This window comes from Mus caroli, unplaced genomic scaffold, assembly GCF_978045245.1.
Source record: "Mus caroli unplaced genomic scaffold, Mus_caroli_1 scaffold_6, whole genome shotgun sequence".
In the NCBI taxonomy this organism is placed as follows: Eukaryota; Metazoa; Chordata; class Mammalia; order Rodentia; family Muridae; genus Mus; species Mus caroli.
In genome coordinates, this window is record NW_028227261.1 from 43,658,721 (window position 1) to 43,680,226 (window position 21,506).

Genomic DNA, 21,506 nt, shown 5'->3' on the forward strand with positions numbered 1-21,506 from the left:
ATGGATGACAACTGATCCTCTGGTTCTTAAAATCTAATCTATTCTCCTCTTCCTCAATGTTCCCTGAGCCTGAGATTAGTGTTGTGTTGGATACCCCGATTGTAAGCAGTTGTGGATTTCATTAGCGGTTGATGTTTGCTACAAAAATAAGATTCTTTGATGAGGCATGATAGCCTTACTTATCTATGGGTCCAGAATAACAACTTTGAAACCAGTTTAGGAAAGGGGCAGTATTAGGTATTCAAAGTTACATGACTTAAGCAGTCATGGGTATTTGGCTAGGTTTACAGAATCGGGCATAAATTCCTTCTTATTAAGAAGGCCTTCAAGTTCAATTATGTGTCTGTTGATTAGGCCCCAAACCTAAGCGACACTATTTCATAATTGGGGGTTTATTGCTAGGCTAGTCATTGTGGATCACAGGCTTTCAGCAAGTAGTTTCCATAGCACCTCCAAACCTATGTGATATAGTCATCAAGGAGGAGGCTTCTAGATCATTTCCAGTTCAATTTCTCCAAGCCTTGTGCCCAAAGTGTATAGGGCATGCAGCAATAGGGTCTTACCTTAAATTTCTGGTAAGAAATTGAGAGGAAAGGCAATAGCCTATGATGTTTTGGAGTCTCAGGTGACAGCCAGAAATGACACAGAAAAGGTCCCATTTTAGTACCTTGTTCATTATCTACTATCATATTTAATGTTTCAAAGAGATTAGGAAACATATGTTACCATCCCATTTTATAAACCCAAATTCTTGGGTGTTATCTCAGTTAGAGTTTCTATTGCCATGAAGAGACACCAAGACTAAGGCAACTCTTATAAAGGAAAACATCTAATTGGGTCTGGCTTACAGTTTGAAAGGTCAGGGAAGCATGACCGCATCATGCAGGCAAGCATGGTGCTGGAGAAGGAGCTAAGAGTTTTACACCTTGATCCTTACACAGTAGAAAAGAAACAGCTACATGGCTTGAGCATCTGAGATCTCAAAGTACTCCCATAGTGATAAAATTTCTCCAAATAAAACAACAAGCAAGACCACACCTCCTAATAATGCCATTTATTTTTGACCTATGGGACAATTTTATTTAAACCACCACAGACAATATGCATAAGATACTCCTCCTAGTATCACATAGGACTCAGTTTTTAACTTCTCTAAACTAAAGTTTCAGGCCAGGTAAGGGGCTATAGCACGCCAACCTGGAATCCTGATAGAACCTCAGGAAAGAGGCATTATTAATAGGAGAAAAGAACACATTCTCAAACACTTTTATCTTCTTCCATCAGCTTGTGGGATGGTAATTTTCTTCTTCTAAAAGAAAAAGGGAGACAGAAGTGCAAAGTGTTTTGTACCCCTGGCCAAAGGGACTGGTTTGGGGAGGAACCCAAAGGAATCTGAACTTGTTCTACTTTAGGTGTCTTCACTGTTACTTCTCACTTTCTCTGAACAAGCTCCCAATGGTTGGGGGAGCACTGGTGAGGTCCTTTCACACCTGTGCTGAAGCTGTGGTCCAATCCCAACATGACTGAACATCCTAACTGCATGTATTTCCTTTTAGCTATCACTTCCCACATGTGTTGGGGGAGACAGGAAAGAATTTCATTTAGTTTCTCCAGCCTTATGAAAACAGTTAACAGGCAGTTCAGTGACAGCAGGAGTGCTAGTCCTGCCCTTGCTGACTTAAGGGAGGCCCAGGATGACCAACTCCCTGCCCAGATCCAGAGCTTTGAGCTGTTCCACCCCAACATCTACTCCATCTGTGAGGTACTAGTGTACTGCTGTACATGGTTCTAGACAACAGCAGGATATGTGAGAGAAGTCTCCACTAGGGTTTCAGAATTGATAGTGTAGCAGAATCCAGAGGTCTTAACCAGATCAACAATGATTCCTCATTGCAATGAACATTCACATGTAAAGTTGTTTGTGGAAAAGGGTGTATTGTGACACTCTGCAGCTTCTGATCCCACTTTGATGAACTAGAGGAGAGGTGAGAAAGATGGAAGAGCACAGTGGAGCATGCTCAGTGAAAAGAGGTAGAACTTGACTCAACAGTTGTGGTGGGTGTGAGAGAGGGCTGCAGTGCATGCAGGAACAGGTTGTTACACAGTAGGGTCAGCAGGATGGTGTGAAGCAACCTGGAGCTTGTGCACACTCAGGCCCTGAAGCAGTTGCACAGCTGCAGGAGTACCCTGCCTCTGAACAGGGAAATAATATTTCAGATGAATAATGGTTAACTTACTGGTTTGGACCATGGGGTCTGTACTTCTCCCAGAGGCCATGCTGACCCATGGCCTGTGCTTTGGCAGAGGGCCATGTTGATGTCCAAGGAGGTCCACGGTGAGTGCTAATGCTAGAGACCATGTGAAGATTCTATGGTCTGTGCTATTTGTGGTCTGTGCTATGGCCAGAATCCATGTAAAAATCCAGGATTTATGCTCCTGCTGACTATAAAGAACAAGGAGGACAGCCTCACAGTAGGATCAATGACTGCAAATGAACAGTTGAGAAAGATGAAAATAGAAACCCCTACCTCCAACCCATTCCTACCCCACACAATGTAACCTACATAGGGAGCTATCAAAGAAAGCCCTAAAAATTTGTGATAAGGGTGCTGAAATGTAGCTCTTCATAAACGATGGCTCTGGCAGGGGTAGAGGTAGAGAAGCACTGCCCAGGTAGAATGTGACCATGCTCCAGTGAGTATAGAAACAACAAAAAATGGACTTACTTTTCTTTTTCATTTTTTTTTTTCGTTTTCTTCTTTTCAGGGGAGGTCACAAGAGTGGAAGAGAGGAGAGGGGAGGACTGAGAAGTGAGTGTGATTGGGGTACATGATATGAAATTCCCAAGGAATCATAAAGATATTATGTTGAAAGAAAAACAGAATTGACATAAAGAAATTGTAAGTCATGAGATGGTTTGATGTAGTCATTTAACATTTATAACTTTATATTGTAAAACGATTAGCTCCATCAAGCTCACATTTGGAGCATGCAGTTACAATGCCCCAGCTATACTTGCTTATTGTACTTCAAGCATACAACATGCTTGATCAAGCAAAGAAGCCATGCTATATATACATCAGAGCCCAGAATTTGTTCTTCTGGAGACTGAAACACTGTCTGCCTGCCTTGAGAAACCAGTTTGCCCAGGTGTGAGAGGAGGCTGTGACCACAATGACAGTGTGTCACACTGAGCTGTGTCTCCCTTCCCACCTCCCCTGGGGGTCTGGGCAACTCTGAACCCCCTACAGAGTGTGTTTACTTTACCCCATAACCACACCTTGTCACAAAAGCAGACACTGTCCCTCAGAAACCAAGGCCCAGTGACTGGGGTGATATTCAGGGCCTGGCCTGCCACCCTCTGGGGGAGGGGCTAGGCTCCTTCTCAGTCTTCTGTGACTGAGAGAAGTTGTTAAAGGCCATGCCTTGGCACTGAGGAGCTTGAAGCTTTGACACTGAGCCCAGGAGGTTTTGACCAGGCCAGGCTGTGCAGGTATGTTTATGGTGACTAGAGTATAAGTCTTTCTCTCTTCCTTCCTCTGCATTTCTGGTATTCTGCTGCCATCTTTCTCAGACTTATACATCTATGTATTGCTCCTTTCCTCTTACAATTAAGCATCTATCTTGTGTATATAGGGTCTCCTTTCTTCCTCAGGAACCATCTGGACACAGGTGACTCCCAGAAATTTGGCCTTTGACAGCTGGAGAGAGGCACTAGTGAACAAAACAGCAGGTATCCAACTCTGTCCCTGAAGACCATGTGATTTGCTTGCCAGGATCCTGACTTGCCTCTCTGACACTTGCCCCTGTGAGAGAGCCTTGTTCTATGGTGGGGTGCTGCTGGTGTTGATCTCTTGGGAGTAATGTACTCTGCAGTTGTTCATGGCACAGCCTGACCTGGTTAGTGAATGAGATCTAGGTTTGAACTGAACTGAACAAAGACATGTGGAAATTGCATCCCCAGGTCTGGAGGTCTGAGAATTGCAAAGGCATAGAGGAGGGCTGAGTGAAGACTGCAGTGGTAATCACTGTCATGGAACCAAGACCCAAACTTGGGGAGCCTCCTATTCCTAGTTTGGCTGCATTTTCAACCTGCTCCAAGCTTCAGTTGGAAAGAACAGGACAGAGAAAATCTCTATCCAACCACAAGCAGGATGTTTTTCTCTGTTCTCTCTTTGAGACAGAGGGCCTGGAGAGAAGGGACCATGGTCCTGAGCGCTTTTAGAGTCATCCAAGCCCAGAGTCAAAACCCAAACCAGCCCAGGTGTTAGCTAATATTTTTCCACCCGAAAATAATAATAATAGTAATAATAATAATGATAATAATAATAATAAAAATAAATCCATGTCCAAATGCCACTGTTTGTTCTGTATGTGACCCAGTAATACAAATAGTAATCTTAAACATTAGTCTCCTATACTTTATTGTCAATAAGGAAGTTGTCAGCAGGATTCCTGGCAGAGCAGTTTTACAGGAAGGACTTGTAAGTAGCCTGGATACAAGCCAGTGGGAGGTACACAGGGCGTGCCCAGCATTACAGAGGTAAGGAACCCTATAAAGAAACAGAAGGCAGCTGCATAAAAGGTCCTTTCCTTTCATGAAAGGACCAATTGTATGGTACATGGAATGGGAATGGCTGGGTAATGCTCTTTATGCTCAAGCATCTGACACCAAATGCTCAAGGCCTCCCCATCAGCAGTTCCTTCACTTGGTCAAAAGCTCCCAACTGATCTTTTCTGTGGGTAAATCCCAGAGATGAGGCAAGCATGCCCCATCCCAGTGTTGCCCACCCCCAACATATAGTTCAGCAGCAAGAAAGCACAGGAAGGGTTCTCACCCCAACTCTAATGGCTGTGGGGAAGAGAAGAACTCCCATAAGGTACCCATAGACCAGAGTCCCAAGATAGCTGTCAAGGCAACCTGTTCACTTGTATCCTGCAGAATGACCAAAGGGGAAATGACATGACAGACATAGCAGGAGAGGCTAAGAGTATGGGAGACATGAGCTGTCCAAAAGGACTGAAATGGTAGGAGACGACCAAGACTGATGAGACTGAGAAGTTAGGGGGATCCAATACTCTAGCAAGGATTCCAAGAATTGCAATGTCTTCATTAAGGACCCAGTCAAAAGCCTAAGGGATACCCAGCTAAGATGCAGGAGATGGGTCTGATCTCCCATGTACTGAAGGGCAGAGTAGGCTGCACTCAGGGAAGTGATCCTGAAGGCAATTTTCTTAAGCTGGTTGTTCCTTGGGACATTCTTCTTATATTCCTACATAAAAATTCAGGTCATTTTCTGGTGACAGGTACATGGAAATTCTGACATTTTCAGTCTGAACATACAGCCCCAATTCAAATATTACTCAGAAATTGTAATGCCAAGTAACTCCGACTGTTCAATACTTCATTTTGTCTTTATTCAACAGCCAGATTTCTCCTCCCTGTGCATCCTGTCCTTTTTATAGTTGGATTCTCGGAAGTGCTGCTGCAAAATCTGGTAGCTGCAAGCAGAGGAGGAAGGAGAGATGCTCTTGGCAAAGAAGTTCTGACTTGAACAGGACTTCCTAAGAAGGTTTTACTGGAGAAAAGGCAGAAGGCTGGCACTTTCCTGGGCATGTCCTTGGAAGGCTGGCATTTTCCTGGGCATGTCCTTGGCAGTGTTCAGGGTACTTTAATGGGACCCTAAGACACATCAGGTGCTTGGGCTCCAGGATTCAGTGTTCCTTGCCATATTCTGATAGCTTTGATGTTTTATAGCCAAACCTGCTTGTTTAGGATTAGACCAGAAACAAAACTTGGGCTTAGCCTCAGGCATTTGTGAGGGGGCTGCTGGGTACAAGGTATAAGGTGATTAGACAGTAGAGCCCTCTGGGCCCAGATGGCCTTTCCGAATGGGGAGAGCAGAACTTTCTGAGCTTGGCTCTCTTCTCCCTTCTATACTCTCATCTTTCTCTGAAGAAATGAGCCCCAGACAGCACTATGCCATTCTCATACCCTGAGCTCACACCTAGCTTCTATCCCTCCTGAACAACATTCATGTAATCGCAAGCTTAGTTCCCCATCTGCAAGGAGTACACCAGGAATTGTCCTCACTTGTCCCTTATGTTGCTAACAGTGACTAAGCTCCTCACCCCTCTCATTTACATGATAAATACCTATTTTGTGTAAATACATGTGGAAGACACCTTTGCTACAAATTTGCCACTCTGTTCTTCTGGCCTCTAACCCAAATGGGTGTTACACTCTACTGTATCTATTCCAACTGGCTACCCTGGAGATTCACGCCCAACTCCTTATGGCTCTGGATAGCCTGTATTTGTTATTCTAGGCTAGAGGGCCAAGCCAAAAGAAGTGCCCACCTCTGCTTTTTACTTATTTTATCCTCTAATTAAAGGCAAAGAGAATCTGTTCCCTACACCCAGGTCTATGCTTCTCACAGCACACTGAGGTGGGGATGCATGGTCAGTGGGGCCCCTTTAACAACCCCAACCAGAGACTGGCCTGCTTATGCACCAAAACAAAACACAGCACTTGCAGACTGCAATGTCTAAATGTAGCTATTACAGGATGATATTAACAGGCATGTCTCATGCCTAGTTTAGGGGCCCATTAGCTAAATGGTTGCAAGTACTGGTTTTTCTGTCTTAGCCCTGAGCACAAAATAGCCCAGAGTTTGAAGAGGATCTTGGGAGCATATTTTTATCTCCTTATTGCAGTGAGGTAAACAGGGTACAGGGTACACATTGATGAGAAGGATGCCTAAGTTCAGAGGCAACAAATTGCCCAAAATCATCACACCTGTGGTAGAAAGACATGGTGGGGATCAGAAACACAGCTGTCTAAATCTTAGAAGATGATCTTCAGTGAACGCTACCTTTTCCCAGGTAGACTCTGACCTCAACCATTTTACCTGTCATAGCCAAGGACAGGAAGTGTGGACTGAGTACAGAAAATGTAAATTTGGCCTGCCTTGATGCAGTTGACCCCATTCTTTGCAAGAAAACTTAATTAAGCTTTCCCTAGGTTTATGTTTCCTCCACTGTGAAGCAGGGAACTGGAGGTGAAGGTCTATGAGGCAGCAATGACTTTACAAAGATGGTCATAGACTCTTCTGCCATCCCTCCTCTCCCTCTTATTGGGTAAAGGAAAATTGTATTAAACTGATGACTAAGAAACTGGAACTTCAGCCTCAGCTCCACATTCACTGTCCTTAGTTCCTCTTCTACAAAGCAGATGCTTGGGCACCTTGATTTCTAAAGAGTGTGTGCATGCAAATACATGTGCATGCAGGTCTATACAATGCAGCAGGCAAAGAGAGGGAGGGAGCAAGGTATGCAGGGGAAGGCACTACAGTTACAAGAAAAGTGGGCAGAACTTCACATGCCAGCAGGACTCCTCCCTTTCTCAAAGGCTAATCATACTTGGATTTGTCTAATCATTAAAGGAAAGGAATGAAGCCAGAAGGACATCAAAGTCCAGCCTGCTGAGAACCATCAGTTTCAGATGAACACGGAGCTTGTGGCAATGGAACCAGGAGTGTCAAGGAATGGAGTCAGAACTGAGACAACAACGCACCCAAGCCTGGGGCTACATACCTATGACATCGTGGTGGTGGTCATCTATTTTGTCTTTGTCCTTGCTGTGGGAATTTGGGTGAGTGGGGAATTAAGTAATGCTGAAGCCTGGCAGGAAGGAAGAACAGCCTTTCACTTTGAGGAGAGAGAGAGAGAGAGAGAGAGAGAGAGAGAGAGAGAGAGAGAGAGAGAGCGCCCAACCAAAGATAGCTGATACTGGTACTTTAGGAATCATCCACTTCCTTCCTCTTTCTCTCTGTATATGGCTGACTGAAACTCAGAGACGCCCATGGCCTGCACAATAGCTTCTGTGAGTCTAACCCTCCTCTCTTCTGCCTCAAGACTCCTATCTCAGAGAAGTATCAATCTTCAGCCTTCTTCCATTTCTATTCACATCTAAAACAAGGAGCTAAACTCATGTTCTCTTGGGGGATAGCACCTTCCAGATTCCGAAGTTCCTATTGTTCACTGAAACCACAAAGCTGAGGCCAAATGCAGAATGTTGAGGTCAGAGAACCCTGAGCCCAGATCTTACTCCAGCAGTCAGAGCCATATGGCCCTGGGGGTGTGGAAACCTCTCAGTTCCCCATGTGTTTGCAGTGGATACTGTTGAAAGCTGTAACCATTCAGTGACAGGACACAAGCAAGCACCTGGCACAGTGCCTGGCATGCAGGTTCCAGGCAATAAAGAGAGTCTGTTATCAACACAAGATTCTGCTGAAAGGCCAGTACCTTCTGACTACTGTGAGGTGGATTATCACCCTACTCTTAGCTAGTCAGGAATTCCTATGGATCTTAGTCCTCTCCTCTGGGGAGGTGCTAGCCCTTGCTTCACAGGCTTGCTATGGGGAAAAGAGGTTGGGAATCAGGAGGTCAGCAGCCCCTGTGGTAGCCAGTGGGAGAACCCTAATTCCTTTTCTTTTTCCTTCCCCTACTTCAAGGATCTCTTTTCTCAGATCTAGTCAGATCCCACTATGAAGTAATTTTTACTCCCGTGTCAGCTTTCTGTTGTGACAAAACGCTGTAAATCAGTTTAAAGAAGTAAAGATGTATTTAGGCTCCAGGTTTCCTAGGCCTCAGACTGTACCCAGCTGACTGTTACAATGGATGCATAGGAGGGCAACAGGAACATGCAATGGAGGAGCATGATCATCGCATGCACACTGGGAAACAGACAGGGAGGGAGGAACATGCTGGTGACAAGACATAACCTTCAAATACACACCCTCTGTAACCCTTTTTTTCCTAATCAGAGCTCATTTTCCATAGTTTTGCCACTTCCCAATAGCCTATTTGATTTTGAATCCAACAATGTATTGATGTATTAAGTGAGAACCCTCATAAAGCAACAGTTCCTGAACTCTCCATGTCTGATAGCGCACCGATGACTAAGTATTTAACACATGAGGCTTTGAAACAATTTAAAACATGAGGCTTTTGAACACAAATTGCAACACACCCTTACCCAGTATCAGCCCACATCACAGACTCTCATCATGCCCTAACCATCCCTTAGCTACCCTGAGCCTAATATACACCCTCTTCTCTACATCAATACCATAGATGTGGAGAATCCACAGCTATCATTCCAGTTATGTTAGTGTCTTGACGAACACATTTGGCCTCATGTTCCCAGAGAAAGTGCTTACACTCACATCCCAAAACAGGCTATTGCCTGACCACCTACTGGCTCTTTCCAAGATCCTCAGTGGGCTCAATGGTATGTTCCAACTCTAAGCCATATCAAGGAATAACCGAATAGAGTCCCTCATTTGGCTCAGTGTTCAGAGATGTGTTCTCTCAGTGTTCTGAGTTGGTCAGTTACAACAGTATCCTCTTCAGTGGGAAGAAAGAAGAGGCTAGCTCAGGGGTGAGTTGGTCATTATGTCCCTGAGACAAATTTCAATGAATCTTTTGGGAGTAGCTGCTAAGAAAGGGGAGAGGACGGAGATCCTAATTACCATCCAGAATGTTTTCTGAGCATTCTACTATTCCTGAAGACCTGGACAGTCTTTGCTTCCTTTGCTCTTTCTATCAGGCCTGAGAAATAGATAGAGCAAAACTAACAAAGATAATGCGGTACTCCCACAGACTACAATTTAAAAATATTGACACCATCAGTATACAGACAACTTTGCTCTACCTCAGTTCTTGCCTTCTTCGTCCCCACAATGCCCCCAAATACCAAAGGGGCAGTTAATCTGGGATGAAAGATGGGGACTTGTAAAGAAGCTTGGAAAATGCTAACATCTCTGCATATTCTTTCCAGTCATCCATCCGTGCAAGTCGAGGGACCATTGGTGGCTATTTCCTGGCTGGGAGATCCATGACCTGGTGGCCAGTGAGTTGACCTTCCTCCCTCCTCTCCCAGGATATACTCTCAGCTTTCACCACCCATGGTCTTCTCTCAGCTTTTCTTGCCAGAACTATATAGGTACTATGCTAATGTTTTTCCCAACTCTGGATACATCTCTTGCCCCAATCCACTAGCAGCCTGAGATGCCTCTTGTGTGTGTCACAGATGGCTCTCTAGGGGTTCTTTTGTTCTATCTAGAAAGAAATTAGAGATGGAAAGGGGGCATATTGTTGATAGCACTCAACACCAGAAGTTTGTAAGCTGTGATTCCAAACAGAAGGTCTATACAATAGAAATGAAGTCTCATGGTCCCAGAGAATTCTTGTTCTAGGTGCACAGGGCAGGGGTTGTTGCTCTGAGCTTGAAGCTCCAACACCCAGAGAGTAAATAAAGTTACATCTCTGAGCTTCAGGTGTTGGGCACCTCAACTGTTCAGCCTTTTGTGTCTCTCTCAAACTTTTTCATTGATCCAGATCTACAGTGCTGTATGCTCAGCTACCATTCAGCACTTAACAGTCTCTTTGGTTCTCAGTGGTCCCACTATATCCTTAAGTTTCTTGCAGTTTCTGACCTCAATTGTTTGTGTAACTCTTCAGCCTAAGGTTCTGTGTCACAGTTTTGAACATCAGGGTCATTAGTTTTCAGAGGGTTTTGGAACTCAGCTGCCCCCACCACTAAAGCTGGTATGCTCTGTGGTCTAATATCTGCTTTTCATGCAACAAACCCAGCATGTTCACTGAGTAGGAGAAGAGACCATTTAGGCCAAATATGTCTACACTGAGATGCAGCAGGCAGTTTGGGGAGATACACAGAAGAGAAGTCTCCCAAACCAACTGAACCAAAAGTGACAACCAATCAACTTATAGGCCAGAAAAGAAGTAAAGCACATTTTACTCAGAATATAATTCCTACAGTTACATCTTTGTATACATACAGCTTCCATTTCCACTAATCACACTCATTAGATAAGGACCAATCACAAGCCTCACACTGTACTAATGACAGACATTTTCTGTGCCCCTGGGGCGATTCTTCTCCTCCTGTGTTACTTGAGTAGCTGTAGAATAAGGACTCATCTGTCATCCACAAGTCTAGTCTAGCCCAAGTTATGCTCTTCCCAATTTGATGCATCTTTTCTGAAGAGGTCATGACCACAGCACAGCCTCTGAAAGTAGCCATTTGTGACTTCTACAGCACCAAAGTTGCAGCACCCCTCTGAAGCTGCAGTGTTAGTCTCCTCTATGGATCCATAAGGCACTGGAAGCAGCTGAGATAACACGATGACAGTATGACCAGTCACCCAATTGGAGTTGCTCAATTGACAGCTGCCCGATGAAGGCATTCAGGCTTAAGAGAAGAATTTGTCAGCTGTCAGTCAAAGGACAAAGCCACTCATACTCTCCACAGTTTTGCTCATTCACAGGAAAAAAGTTATAAGACTTCAGAAATAAATACCCTTAACAACACTTGATGCAACCTTGTATCCAAATACCCAAGGAGAGTTGAGTCCCCCTCCTCTGTTTCCAAATGTGGGCCTTATGTTGGGCACTGGATCTATCGAAGCATATCTTGAGTTTTTTTATGCTATAGAAATGCACAGAGCTGTGCGGGGTTATGAACAATATAATCAAACCTGGGGTATAAGAAGGCACTGGGGTTATCCATTGCTTGATGAAGTTGCTGGGTCTCAGGCAATGAGTAGATAGGAAGTAGAAATTATTTTCTTGAAAAAATGACATATACACTTACTGCTAAAGAAGACTGACATGAGATTGCTTTCAACAATCTCCAAAAACTGATCCCAGACATATGTAAACCTCATCTGTCCATCAGACCACACCCTAAATTTCTACTGACTCTTGAAAATTAACTCCTTTTTCCCAAAGTCAGATGAAGGGAGGTCCAGCCTCTTTAGAAACCCAGTCACAGCAAATGTACACGCAAATTCTCACATGCTCATTCATGTACTCATACAGTCTCCCAACCACATAGCCACACCTTAAGGCAGACACAGACACAGACATTCATAAAGCCAATGTTTGCATATACTTGCACAGTGCACAAATGTACTGTCCCCACTCACTCCCACACACTCATTCATATAATCTCACTTGTAACAAACCGACCCCCACATACTCTCACCTACTCACTTACTCTCTCTCTCATTCACTCACACATAATGTCTGCCATGTTTGCACCTCCGTTTTGGTGATACTCACCATGGCTGCCTGCTCACCACTGCTCATACTCTTCTCTTTAAAGAGTAGAGAAAACCCTGACAGCCTTCAGGCGCCTCTAAATATCTTGGTTATTTGGAACAGGAAGTCTAAGGACAAGGAACCCATGTCTGTTTAGCATGAAAGACTACCTGATCTGGGAACCTGGAATCTCACAGGGGTAATGCGATATGACTTGTGCTTCTATCCGTGCCCTTATGAGGAGAAAGAAGAACCCCCAGAAATGGTTCTACAATGTCTCAAAAATCACAGCCTCTAGCTGCTTCCTCTGTTAATGGTCCTGACCCAAGATTGTTTCAAACTAACTTTGACCCTTAACCTTACTTGTGCCTTGCAGATTGGGGCATCTCTAATGTCCAGCAATGTGGGCAGTGGCTTATTTATCGGCCTGGCTGGAACAGGGGCTGCTGGAGGCCTTGCTGTGGGTGGCTTCGAATGGAACGTAAGGAAGCTGACCTGACTGCTCCAGAGTGTTGAGGGTCAGAACCATCTCCTGTGCCTGGCCTTAGAGATGAGAGAGGGGGGGGGGGGGGACTCAGCTGGAGTTATTCAGAAAAGTTGAGATGAGGACCCGGTTCCTTCATTTCCTTGTTCAGGGCTCTCCCACACAACATGCTATATCTTCAGGTGGAAAGTTGCTCATCTTTTCTACAATCAAAATACTCTCTCTATGTTCTTCCAGGCAACCTTCCTGCTTCTAGCCCTGGGCTGGATCTTTGTCCCTGTGTACATCGCAGCTGGTGTGGTCACCATGCCACAGTATCTGAAGAAACGATTTGGGGGACAAAGGATCCAGGTGTACATGTCAGTTCTTTCTCTCATTCTCTACATCTTCACCAAGATATCGGTGGGTATGACTCCAAGTTGGATCCCTTACTGTGGGCCTTATGCTGAGACCATTGATGGCAGGGAAGGAAGGAGGGAAGAAAAGGGAGAGGGATGAATGGAGGGAGGGAATAAAATGAAAGCATGTTTGAATGAAATGAGGGTTAAAAGAAAGATCCATGGATCCACATGACCTCAGAGAGTGCCTTCATCCAGAAGTGAAGCAATCACAAATGAAGGATAAATGTTTTAAGTGAATATTGATCTTTCATTCCAAAAACTATCAGAGCCCATTGTTTCATCTCTTTATTAACTGATGCTTCTTCCTTCAGCAACAATTAATAGCCTAGAATGTTGGAGTCAGAAAGATTTCTACTGCCACTTTATTGAACTAAATTCAGAAAACAAATCTAGACAGGTTATATGAATTATCCAAGTCTACACAGAGGAAGGACTTATCTGGAATCAGAATTGGATTTTGACTGCTGTACCGCCAGAGGGTTTTCTCTCTCTCTCTCTCTCTCTCTCTCTCTCTCTCTCTCTCTCTCTCTCTCTCTCTCTCTCTCTCTCTCTCTCTCTCTCTCTTTCTCTCTCACACACACACACACACACACATACACATACACACTATAATATTATAGATTCTGAAATCAGTTAATAAACAATCATGTGATTGGCTGAACAAACAGACTGAAGGAAACAAAATTAATCAGATACTAGATTAGCAATCAAATTACTTTGAGGACCAACATTGTTAGCTGGGGTAAAGTCTATACTCCAAGTCCAATAATAAACCCAAGCACATAGATTATCCAGAGTCCATGGTTGCCTGGCCAGTCAGCAGGCCTATGCTATGCCCTGAAGGTGCCTGCATTGCATATATTCTCTCCTGCCATATGTTGTCTTCTCCATCTCCAGCTTTTAGCTTTACTTCCTCCATCTTCCACTTTCATTCTTAACTTCCCTTTCATAATAGACAAACAAATCATTCAGGCCTAGCTATTTTGTTTTTATATATATATATATATATATATATATATATATATATATATATATATAAACAGTTTTATTTCCCTCTAAATTCTACCATGCCTCCATGTCTGCAAGGTCAAAGCCATATTCTCTAGTGTGGCACTTTAACACCAAAACCAAACTCATCAGCATAGCACTTCAGTCTTGTCTTCACTATTTGATGACAGCTGAGGACAGGCTGAAGACACCTGCTAAGGTAGGTGACACACCTACAGCAACCATCCTGAAAGCATTGGGTGGCATGGACTTGTGGGTGCTGACTTTCTACAGACTGATATCTTCTCTGGAGCCCTCTTCATCCAGATGGCCTTGGGCTGGAATCTCTATCTCTCCACAGTCATCTTGCTGGTGGTGACAGCTGTCTACACCATTGCAGGTAAAAAGGAGGAAGGGCCATATTGATATGTAGAGACAGTGAGGTGACGAAGGATGCTTTCACTGAGACAAACACAGAAAGTTAACGACAGAGACATGCACAAGACGTGTGATCCTGAGAGAGATAGTAAGAGAAAGAGACACGGAGACAAACAAATGAAGACAGAGATCTAAGATGAGAGAGCTCACAGAGAAAGATGAAAAGACAGTAGGCAAAAAGGGGATAGGAAGTATAGAGATGAAAAATCCACTCCACAAAAACAGGGAATAAGAGAGACATGGGGTCCTGCTGAGGATGAGTTGTTCAGGGACGAGGTAGAAGATCAGTCTAGAGTCTTGGCCATAATCACTGTCTCAAAAGCCATGAACCCACTCTGCTCTGTTTCCTTTGAGTTATACAACTGGTATCCTGCCATAGCACCCCAGAAAAAAAACAACTTAGGGTTAAGTTAGCTGTCTTTGAATGATGGAACCATCTATGTGGGCCTTCTGAGGGAAAAACAGAGAGCCTGGGGATATTAATGGCAAAAACAATGGAGTGTTGATGATATGGTGACTAGACCTTGCCAGGGACAAACATAGTTGCATCAGAACTCACTGGTCTACAACTGGCCTCCATCATCCTTGGGTGGAATAGAGAGAGAGACTGTCACTAGGATTCCTGCTAAAAGGTCTCCTGTGTCTTCTCTGGTCTCCTAGTGTATCTGAACATAGAAGTAGGCCATAGAGAAACCTCCCATTGATGCTGACTGATCTATCCTCTCCTTGGGTACCCAGGGGGCCTCACAGCTGTGATCTACACAGATGCTCTACAGACTGTGATCATGGTCGGGGGAGCCCTGGTCCTCATGTTTCTGGGTAAGAAAGAATTCTAAAGACACCCTTTCTTAGCCCCTAGAATTTTCCATAGCCCAAAGCCATATAAATTTTTTAGGCCAACACTTCCTAAAATAAGGGTTCTCACTACTCCAAAATCCAAAGCCCAGCACCCTTGCCTACTCCCAATCTTTCTATCAGTTCAAACCCAGAGGCTCACATGGGGCTAGGAGTAGAGCTTCGGGCCATTTCTCATACCACATTTCTCCCACAGGCTTTCAGGAGGTTGGCTGGTATCCAGGCCTGCAGCAGCTCTATAGACAGGCCATCCCCAATACCACAGTTCCCAACACCACCTGTCACCTCCCACGGCCTGATGCCTTCCACATGCTTCGAGATCCTGTGAATGGAGACATCCCCTGGCCAGGTCTCATTTTTGGCCTCACAGTCTTGGCCACCTGGTGTTGGTGCACAGACCAGGTAATGTCCCCAGTCTGGCATGGCCCAGCAGGGACTTCCTGAAAACCAATAAACAAACAGGCACTTTGGTATAGAGAAGATTGCACATTTTCCTGGGACTGTATGGAGGCAAAAAGGGGCAAGTCATGGGGCTCACCTGCACTAAGCTATGCCTGCTCTGACCCAGTGACATATCACCACTGCTGCTCTTTCAGGTGATTGTGCAGAGGTCTCTTTCGGCCAAGAATCTTTCACATGCCAAGGGAGGCTCCGTGTTAGGGGGCTACCTAAAGATCCTCCCAATGTTCTTCATTGTCATGCCTGGCATGATCAGCAGGGCTCTGTACCCAGGTAAGAGCTAATGATGTGCTCTATGCATTGGGGTTTTGCAAGGCATTTACAGAGAAAGTATTTCTGAGATAGGTAAGCTACAGAAGGGACTGGCAGGATTTCTTCCCCAAGAGAACACTTAAAAAAGGAAACATTTTAGACATGTTTAGACAACATCATCTAGCTCCCTTATTTTGCAGATGAAGTTGCCTGTGTGGACCCTGACATCTGTCAAAGAGTGTGTGGGGCCAGAGTTGGATGCTCCAATATTGCCTACCCCAAGCTGGTTATGGCTCTCATGCCTGTGGGTGAGTCTTGGCTCCCACACCCTTTCTGCCACTCAGTACCTCCTCCAACACTCACACCTAGGACAGACTGAAGTACAAATAGACTGGAAAGAGTGAAGAACAAGACCCACTTCTGTGATCACTCCAATACACACACACACACACACACACACACACACACACACTGTTCCTCAAGCTTTCCTACCTGCTATGATACATGCTAGATACCTGCTATATGTTCCACGTATTGGAAATGCAGTGCTGAATGGCAGTTCCCTGATTCCAGGCTTTATGTGGTATCCAGGAAATATATCTGGGCTTCCCAAGAGTATAAGTCATGATGACCAAGAAAGCCTTAAGCAGGTATTGACCAAGTCTGGAGAATGTCAGAAAGAATTATCCAAAGGAAGTACTGCTGAGTCACAAGAAACGCCTGGTCAGAGACCAAGAGCATGTGAAACACCACTCCAGGAAGACAATACACCTGCAGATGACCAGGGAGGAAAGACCACACAATGTACCATCAGCACAGCTTTTCATGGGAATGATATGGTCAAACACCATGCAGAAGAATAGCCTTTTCTTTGAGAGCAAAGAAGGGCACTGGGTACTGGGAGATTTTGATCCAAACATGGATGATTAGATTTGTGCTTCCAAAGGGCCACTATGCTTGGAGAGTTCAGCATGGAGACAGACTATGGGGGGAAGGTCAAGAAAACAAAACTGAGGATTCTGCAGTGTTCCAGATAAGCAGCACTGATGACTTGACCAGAGCAGTGGTTTTAGAGATGAAGAAAAAGCATTCGAAGACATTGGTGAAGTAATACCGGCACAATTTGATTATACAGTATTCATTAGTGACTAGAAAGACAGACCCAAAGATGGTTCCAATTCTTGATCTTCAGAAGTGATTTTTCGTCAAGGAACTGGAAGGCAGTATATGAGCAGTTGTTGCTTCCCTTTAGTAGTTACAACCAGTCAGAGAAACAGCAGAGATAAGAAAGGTCCACCTAGGGCCAAGTGGTTAACAAAAAGAAGGAAGGGGAAGAAATGAGAGAAGGGTCTAGGATAATGCTGGTATCTGAGGGAAAACAATAAGGCATTATTAGCCTGAGGGCAGCAAAGAACTGAGGAGGACATCTCAGTTTGGGACCTTTGAGCATTCAAATGCTCTCAAGGCTTCCAAGGAGACACTAAGACTTGGTTAACCATGCACATTTGGGAGAAAGAGGCCCTGGGTGGGCTGGACAACTCCTGGGACTGGGGTCATCTCCCCAAGGTTGAAAGGTCATTTCCAGAAGCTTGACCATCAGATGTAGAGACTTTAAATATCAGTGCACCCTCTAATGTTTCTTTTGTCCAAGTGAAGAGAGGAGAGGAGAGAAGGAGAGGAGAGGAGAGGAGAGGAGAGGAGAGGAGAGGAGAGGAGAGGAGAGGAGAGGAGAGGAGAGGAGAGGAGAGGAGAGGAGAGGAGAGGAGAGGAGAGGAGAGGAGAGGAGAGGAGAGGAGAGGAGAGAAGAAACTACTAGTCAAATATCATCCATTTAGATAGCTAGCTACCAAACCAGGAAAAAGCCCAGGTTTCTGTCTCCAAGGCTAAGATTTCAGATAATGACTATAATGTGATACAAAACACTTATACTTTTAAAGCATAGAAACCACATCATAAACATTTAAAAATGTTAATAGCCACCCTCTTACTCCCAGCCTCAGAGATCCACAACTGGAAAGTGAGATAGACATCAAGACTGCAGATAACAAGACCTCCTATCATCTTGACTCATGTACACTTTATGGTGCACAGGAGTAATCAAGGTTCAAGAAGTGCCAGTGAGCCACCCGGGGCCACAAAGCAGAGGCAGAGAGGAGTCAGAACCGTGGGCTCAAGCACTGCAGGTCTTCTGATTCTGTATTTTCCCTAAATGGGACCCTCACCAGCACTCACAGCTTCCCTTTCCCCACCCAAAGATTCCTGACTTTGTGTGACTCTGAGGCAACCCACTTTGTCCTAGCAGAGCCCCTAAATGGATAGTTTCCCACTCAGCTCTGTCTTTCCCTAGGGCTGCGAGGCCTGATGATTGCTGTGATCATGGCTGCCCTCATGAGCTCACTCACCTCCATCTTCAACAGCAGTAGCACCCTGTTTGCCATAGATGTGTGGCAGCGCTTCCGCAGGCAGGCATCAGAACAAGAGCTGATGGTGGTAGGCAGGTAGGTGAGCCATGCTTTCAGAGGAACTCTCTCTCCTCTCTCATCCCTGCTTCCTGGGAAGACTGAGCTAGACTAGACCACAGGCTAGCTCTCAGAACAGTGGGGTCTGTGTGACTTTGCATTAAACCCCACCCCAGAATAATGCCACCTCTCCCTCTTTGGAATACCAGGGCTCAGGGGTGTCTATCCTTATCTATTTAACTGCTTCTTGTACCAGGTCTACAAGGTCACTGTCAGATGATAATGGATGCCAAGCAGTGGTTCTCAACCTAGCTAATGCTGCGACCCTTTAATTCAGTTCCTTGTGTTGTGGTGACCCCCAACCATAAAATTATTTTTAATACTTCATAGCTGTAATTTTTCTACTATTATGAGCTATAATGTAAGTATTTCGTATGCTGGATATCTGCTCTGTGACCCCTATGAGAGAGTTATTTTGATTGACAAAGGAGTCATAACCCACAGGTTGTGTAAACCCAGACTGGCAAAATGTAAGTAGGGGGACATCTCAGCCCCTGAAATCTTTTGAGCCAGCTCTGGCTGTTATACCAGGACAATGAGAATACCATTAATCTCACCCACCAGACAGACCTATAATATACATCATTGGGCACACCATTGTACTGGGGACACAGGAATACATGATATAGTCCAGCTCTGAGGAAGAGGGAACTTCAAGGTACAGTGAAGTGCAGTCTTACGGAAGATGTCCATAAAGAAGTTGTCACTGAATGACCCACAAACTATGAACATCACGCTGTGAAAGTTGAACTTCACCTTGTATGTAGCATTTTATGTTTAACTTAGCGGTAAATGTTCTTATTCTCCGTAGACTAGGGATTTAGAGTTCACATAAAGGTAAGGGGCTGTGTTCTGAAATCTCTGCCTCACAATTCAAGTCTTCCTGGTTCTGTCTTTAGAACTAAAGAGCACATTCCATCCTCCTTGGTGGTTAGAGATGTGAGATTAGATACCTCACTTTTCACACTCACTGTCTGTTCCTCCAGGGTGTTTTGTTTCTGCCCTATAGCCTGATCATCTGCACACTGCCAGGCAGTGTCCCAGCCTCTAAGAGTAGGACAGGAGAGGAAACTAGTAGCATGGGCAGCTACTGCTCTAACAGGGCCCCACAAAGTCGGAATAAAGACAGAGGAGAGGAAAAGTATTCAGAAGTATTCCTCCTCTCTGCACCTCAACCAGCCTATCATTCTCAATTAGTGTGAGTTTGGCGCCATCTCGTGGCCATATGCATTACTGCACCCAGTCTATCCAAGAAAATTCCATCGGGTTTGTTCATGTTTTATAAAATCAGTCACCAAGAGTGAGGATCAGCCAAGAGGGGGTAAAAAAGAAGAAGCAGAGACTTGGGGCCAATGAAAGTCTGGATCCATTCTAGAAAAGCAAGCCACTGTAGACAGTGCTGAGTGCAAAGAGACTTTTCAGCGCATGGCTGGGGTGAAAAGTATGTTTATTCCTCATTGGTGGACAGAACAATCTGAAGCCGTCTAGTGTGTGAAAACAAAGGTTTCTTGAATTCTGGAGCTCTAAGTCCTAGGATTTTAACTATCTAAATTTGTGCATCTTAATATTTGATATTCTAACCTACAGACCTTCTGTGGCCCAGGGACCACTCATTTCCCCTTCCTGATTCCCATGCACACTCTCATGATCACATGCATGACACTCTCATAACCCTGTGCTCTTCCCACAGGTTGTTCATAGTCTTCCTGGTAGTCATCAGCATCCTCTGGATCCCCATCATCCAGAGCTCCAATAGTGGGCAGCTCTTTGACTACATCCAATCTATCACCAGCTACTTAGCCCCACCCATCACAGCCCTCTTCCTGCTGGCTATCTTCTGCAAGAGGGTCAACGAGCCTGTGAGTGAAAAACCCTGCCCCTCCCCCACACATCACAAAGTCTGTAGTGACACTCTGTCTGTCATCTTAGCCCAAAATCTTAGGACCTTTTGGCCAAGCCACTGCCTTCTCTAGGTTTTTGCCTATTATCAAGTTAAGATTCTCTCATGCACCCAGCAAACATTTATCAACTCATGTATGACATCCCCAAGAATGTAATAGTTTACAAAGTTCACACAGTTCTGCCATCTTGCGCAGACAGGAAAGAAAAATTACTAAATAAGCAATAACAGCAAAGGACAATGGCCTGTGTGACTTGAGGAGCCAGTGAGGAAACTCCTAAGAGAGGGACAGGAAAGACTTCCTGGAAGGAGTGTTCATTTGAGAAGATTCCCAAAGGTCAGTGGTAGATGAAGAAACTGCTGGAGAAGAGAGACTTGTGAAAGTTCAGGACAGCCTGAGGTTCTGTGGCTTCTGCCCCATCTCTAAGCCTGCATCCTTCTATGCACAATTAAAGCAGCAGCAAGGACACCAGTGTTAACCCAGTGTGAACTCCTGGGGTGATGCACACACCTGTCCTGTAGCTTTATTGAATCCTGACAAATGTGATGGGAGTGATGCTGTCCTGTAGCTATATTGAATCCTGACAAATGTGATGGGAGTAGAGATGCCAGGATGGGGACCTTGACTACATCTCAGGATAAAAAGACGACACTGGCCCAAGTCTTCTGGAAGTGCCTTGAAAAGTTAAAGGATGTCATGTTCATGACTCTACACAGTCAGTGAGAGAACTCAAGGTCATGGCGAAGGCCACCATAGGAACCCTTCCCTTTATATCTCCCTAAGCAAGATGTCTACCACTTGCAAGATCTATTCTTGCTGACATCCAGAGAACACAGCAAAGGCCCATAGAATTCTGGGTGTTCCTGCTCATTCCAAAGTGCTGAATTCAAGATCAATATCTCTTTGTTAAAAATCTCAGTCATCTGACCAGTTCATACTAGAAACAGGTGTGGCTTAAGAACAGATGGGAATTATAATTAACTTGAGGTCTGAGACTTTCTTTTATGAAAAGGGAGGGTGCAGCCCTGCTCTGATTTCTAATTCTCAGAACAGAATTTTGCAAAGAGGTTCCTGGTGTTTC

At 44.7% G+C, this 21,506-nt stretch overlaps 1 protein-coding gene across 6 annotated transcripts in view; it reads left to right on the plus strand.

Annotated features, from left to right (window-relative positions):
- The first annotated feature begins 3,387 nt into the window (after positions 1 to 3,387).
- Positions 3,388 to 21,506, plus strand: part of Slc5a9 (solute carrier family 5 member 9) — a 34,046-nt gene continuing 15,927 nt past the window's right edge. For 4 of the 6 annotated variants that reach the window (XR_015047328.1, XR_015047329.1, XM_085839079.1 and 1 more), the window contains exons 1-13: positions 3,388 to 3,493; positions 3,656 to 3,733; positions 7,446 to 7,654; positions 9,845 to 9,916; positions 12,506 to 12,610; positions 12,851 to 13,015; positions 14,296 to 14,401; positions 15,178 to 15,258; positions 15,491 to 15,696; positions 15,891 to 16,026; positions 16,206 to 16,313; positions 18,353 to 18,503; positions 20,215 to 20,383. Coding sequence is in view for 4 of the 6 variants with exons in the window: in XM_085839079.1 (XP_085695205.1) it covers positions 7,505 to 7,654; positions 9,845 to 9,916; positions 12,506 to 12,610; positions 12,851 to 13,015; positions 14,296 to 14,401; positions 15,178 to 15,258; positions 15,491 to 15,696; positions 15,891 to 16,026; positions 16,206 to 16,313; positions 18,353 to 18,503; positions 20,215 to 20,383 (1,449 nt within the window). In the remaining 2 variants the exon portion in view is untranslated. Of the gene's footprint in view, positions 3,494 to 3,655; positions 3,734 to 7,445; positions 7,655 to 9,844; positions 9,917 to 12,505; positions 12,648 to 12,850; positions 13,016 to 14,295; positions 14,402 to 15,177; positions 15,259 to 15,490; positions 15,697 to 15,890; positions 16,027 to 16,205; positions 16,314 to 18,352; positions 18,504 to 20,214; positions 20,384 to 21,506 lie in introns of those variants that run through there. The other 2 variants (XM_021160027.2, XM_029475726.2) reach the window with 2 other exon arrangements.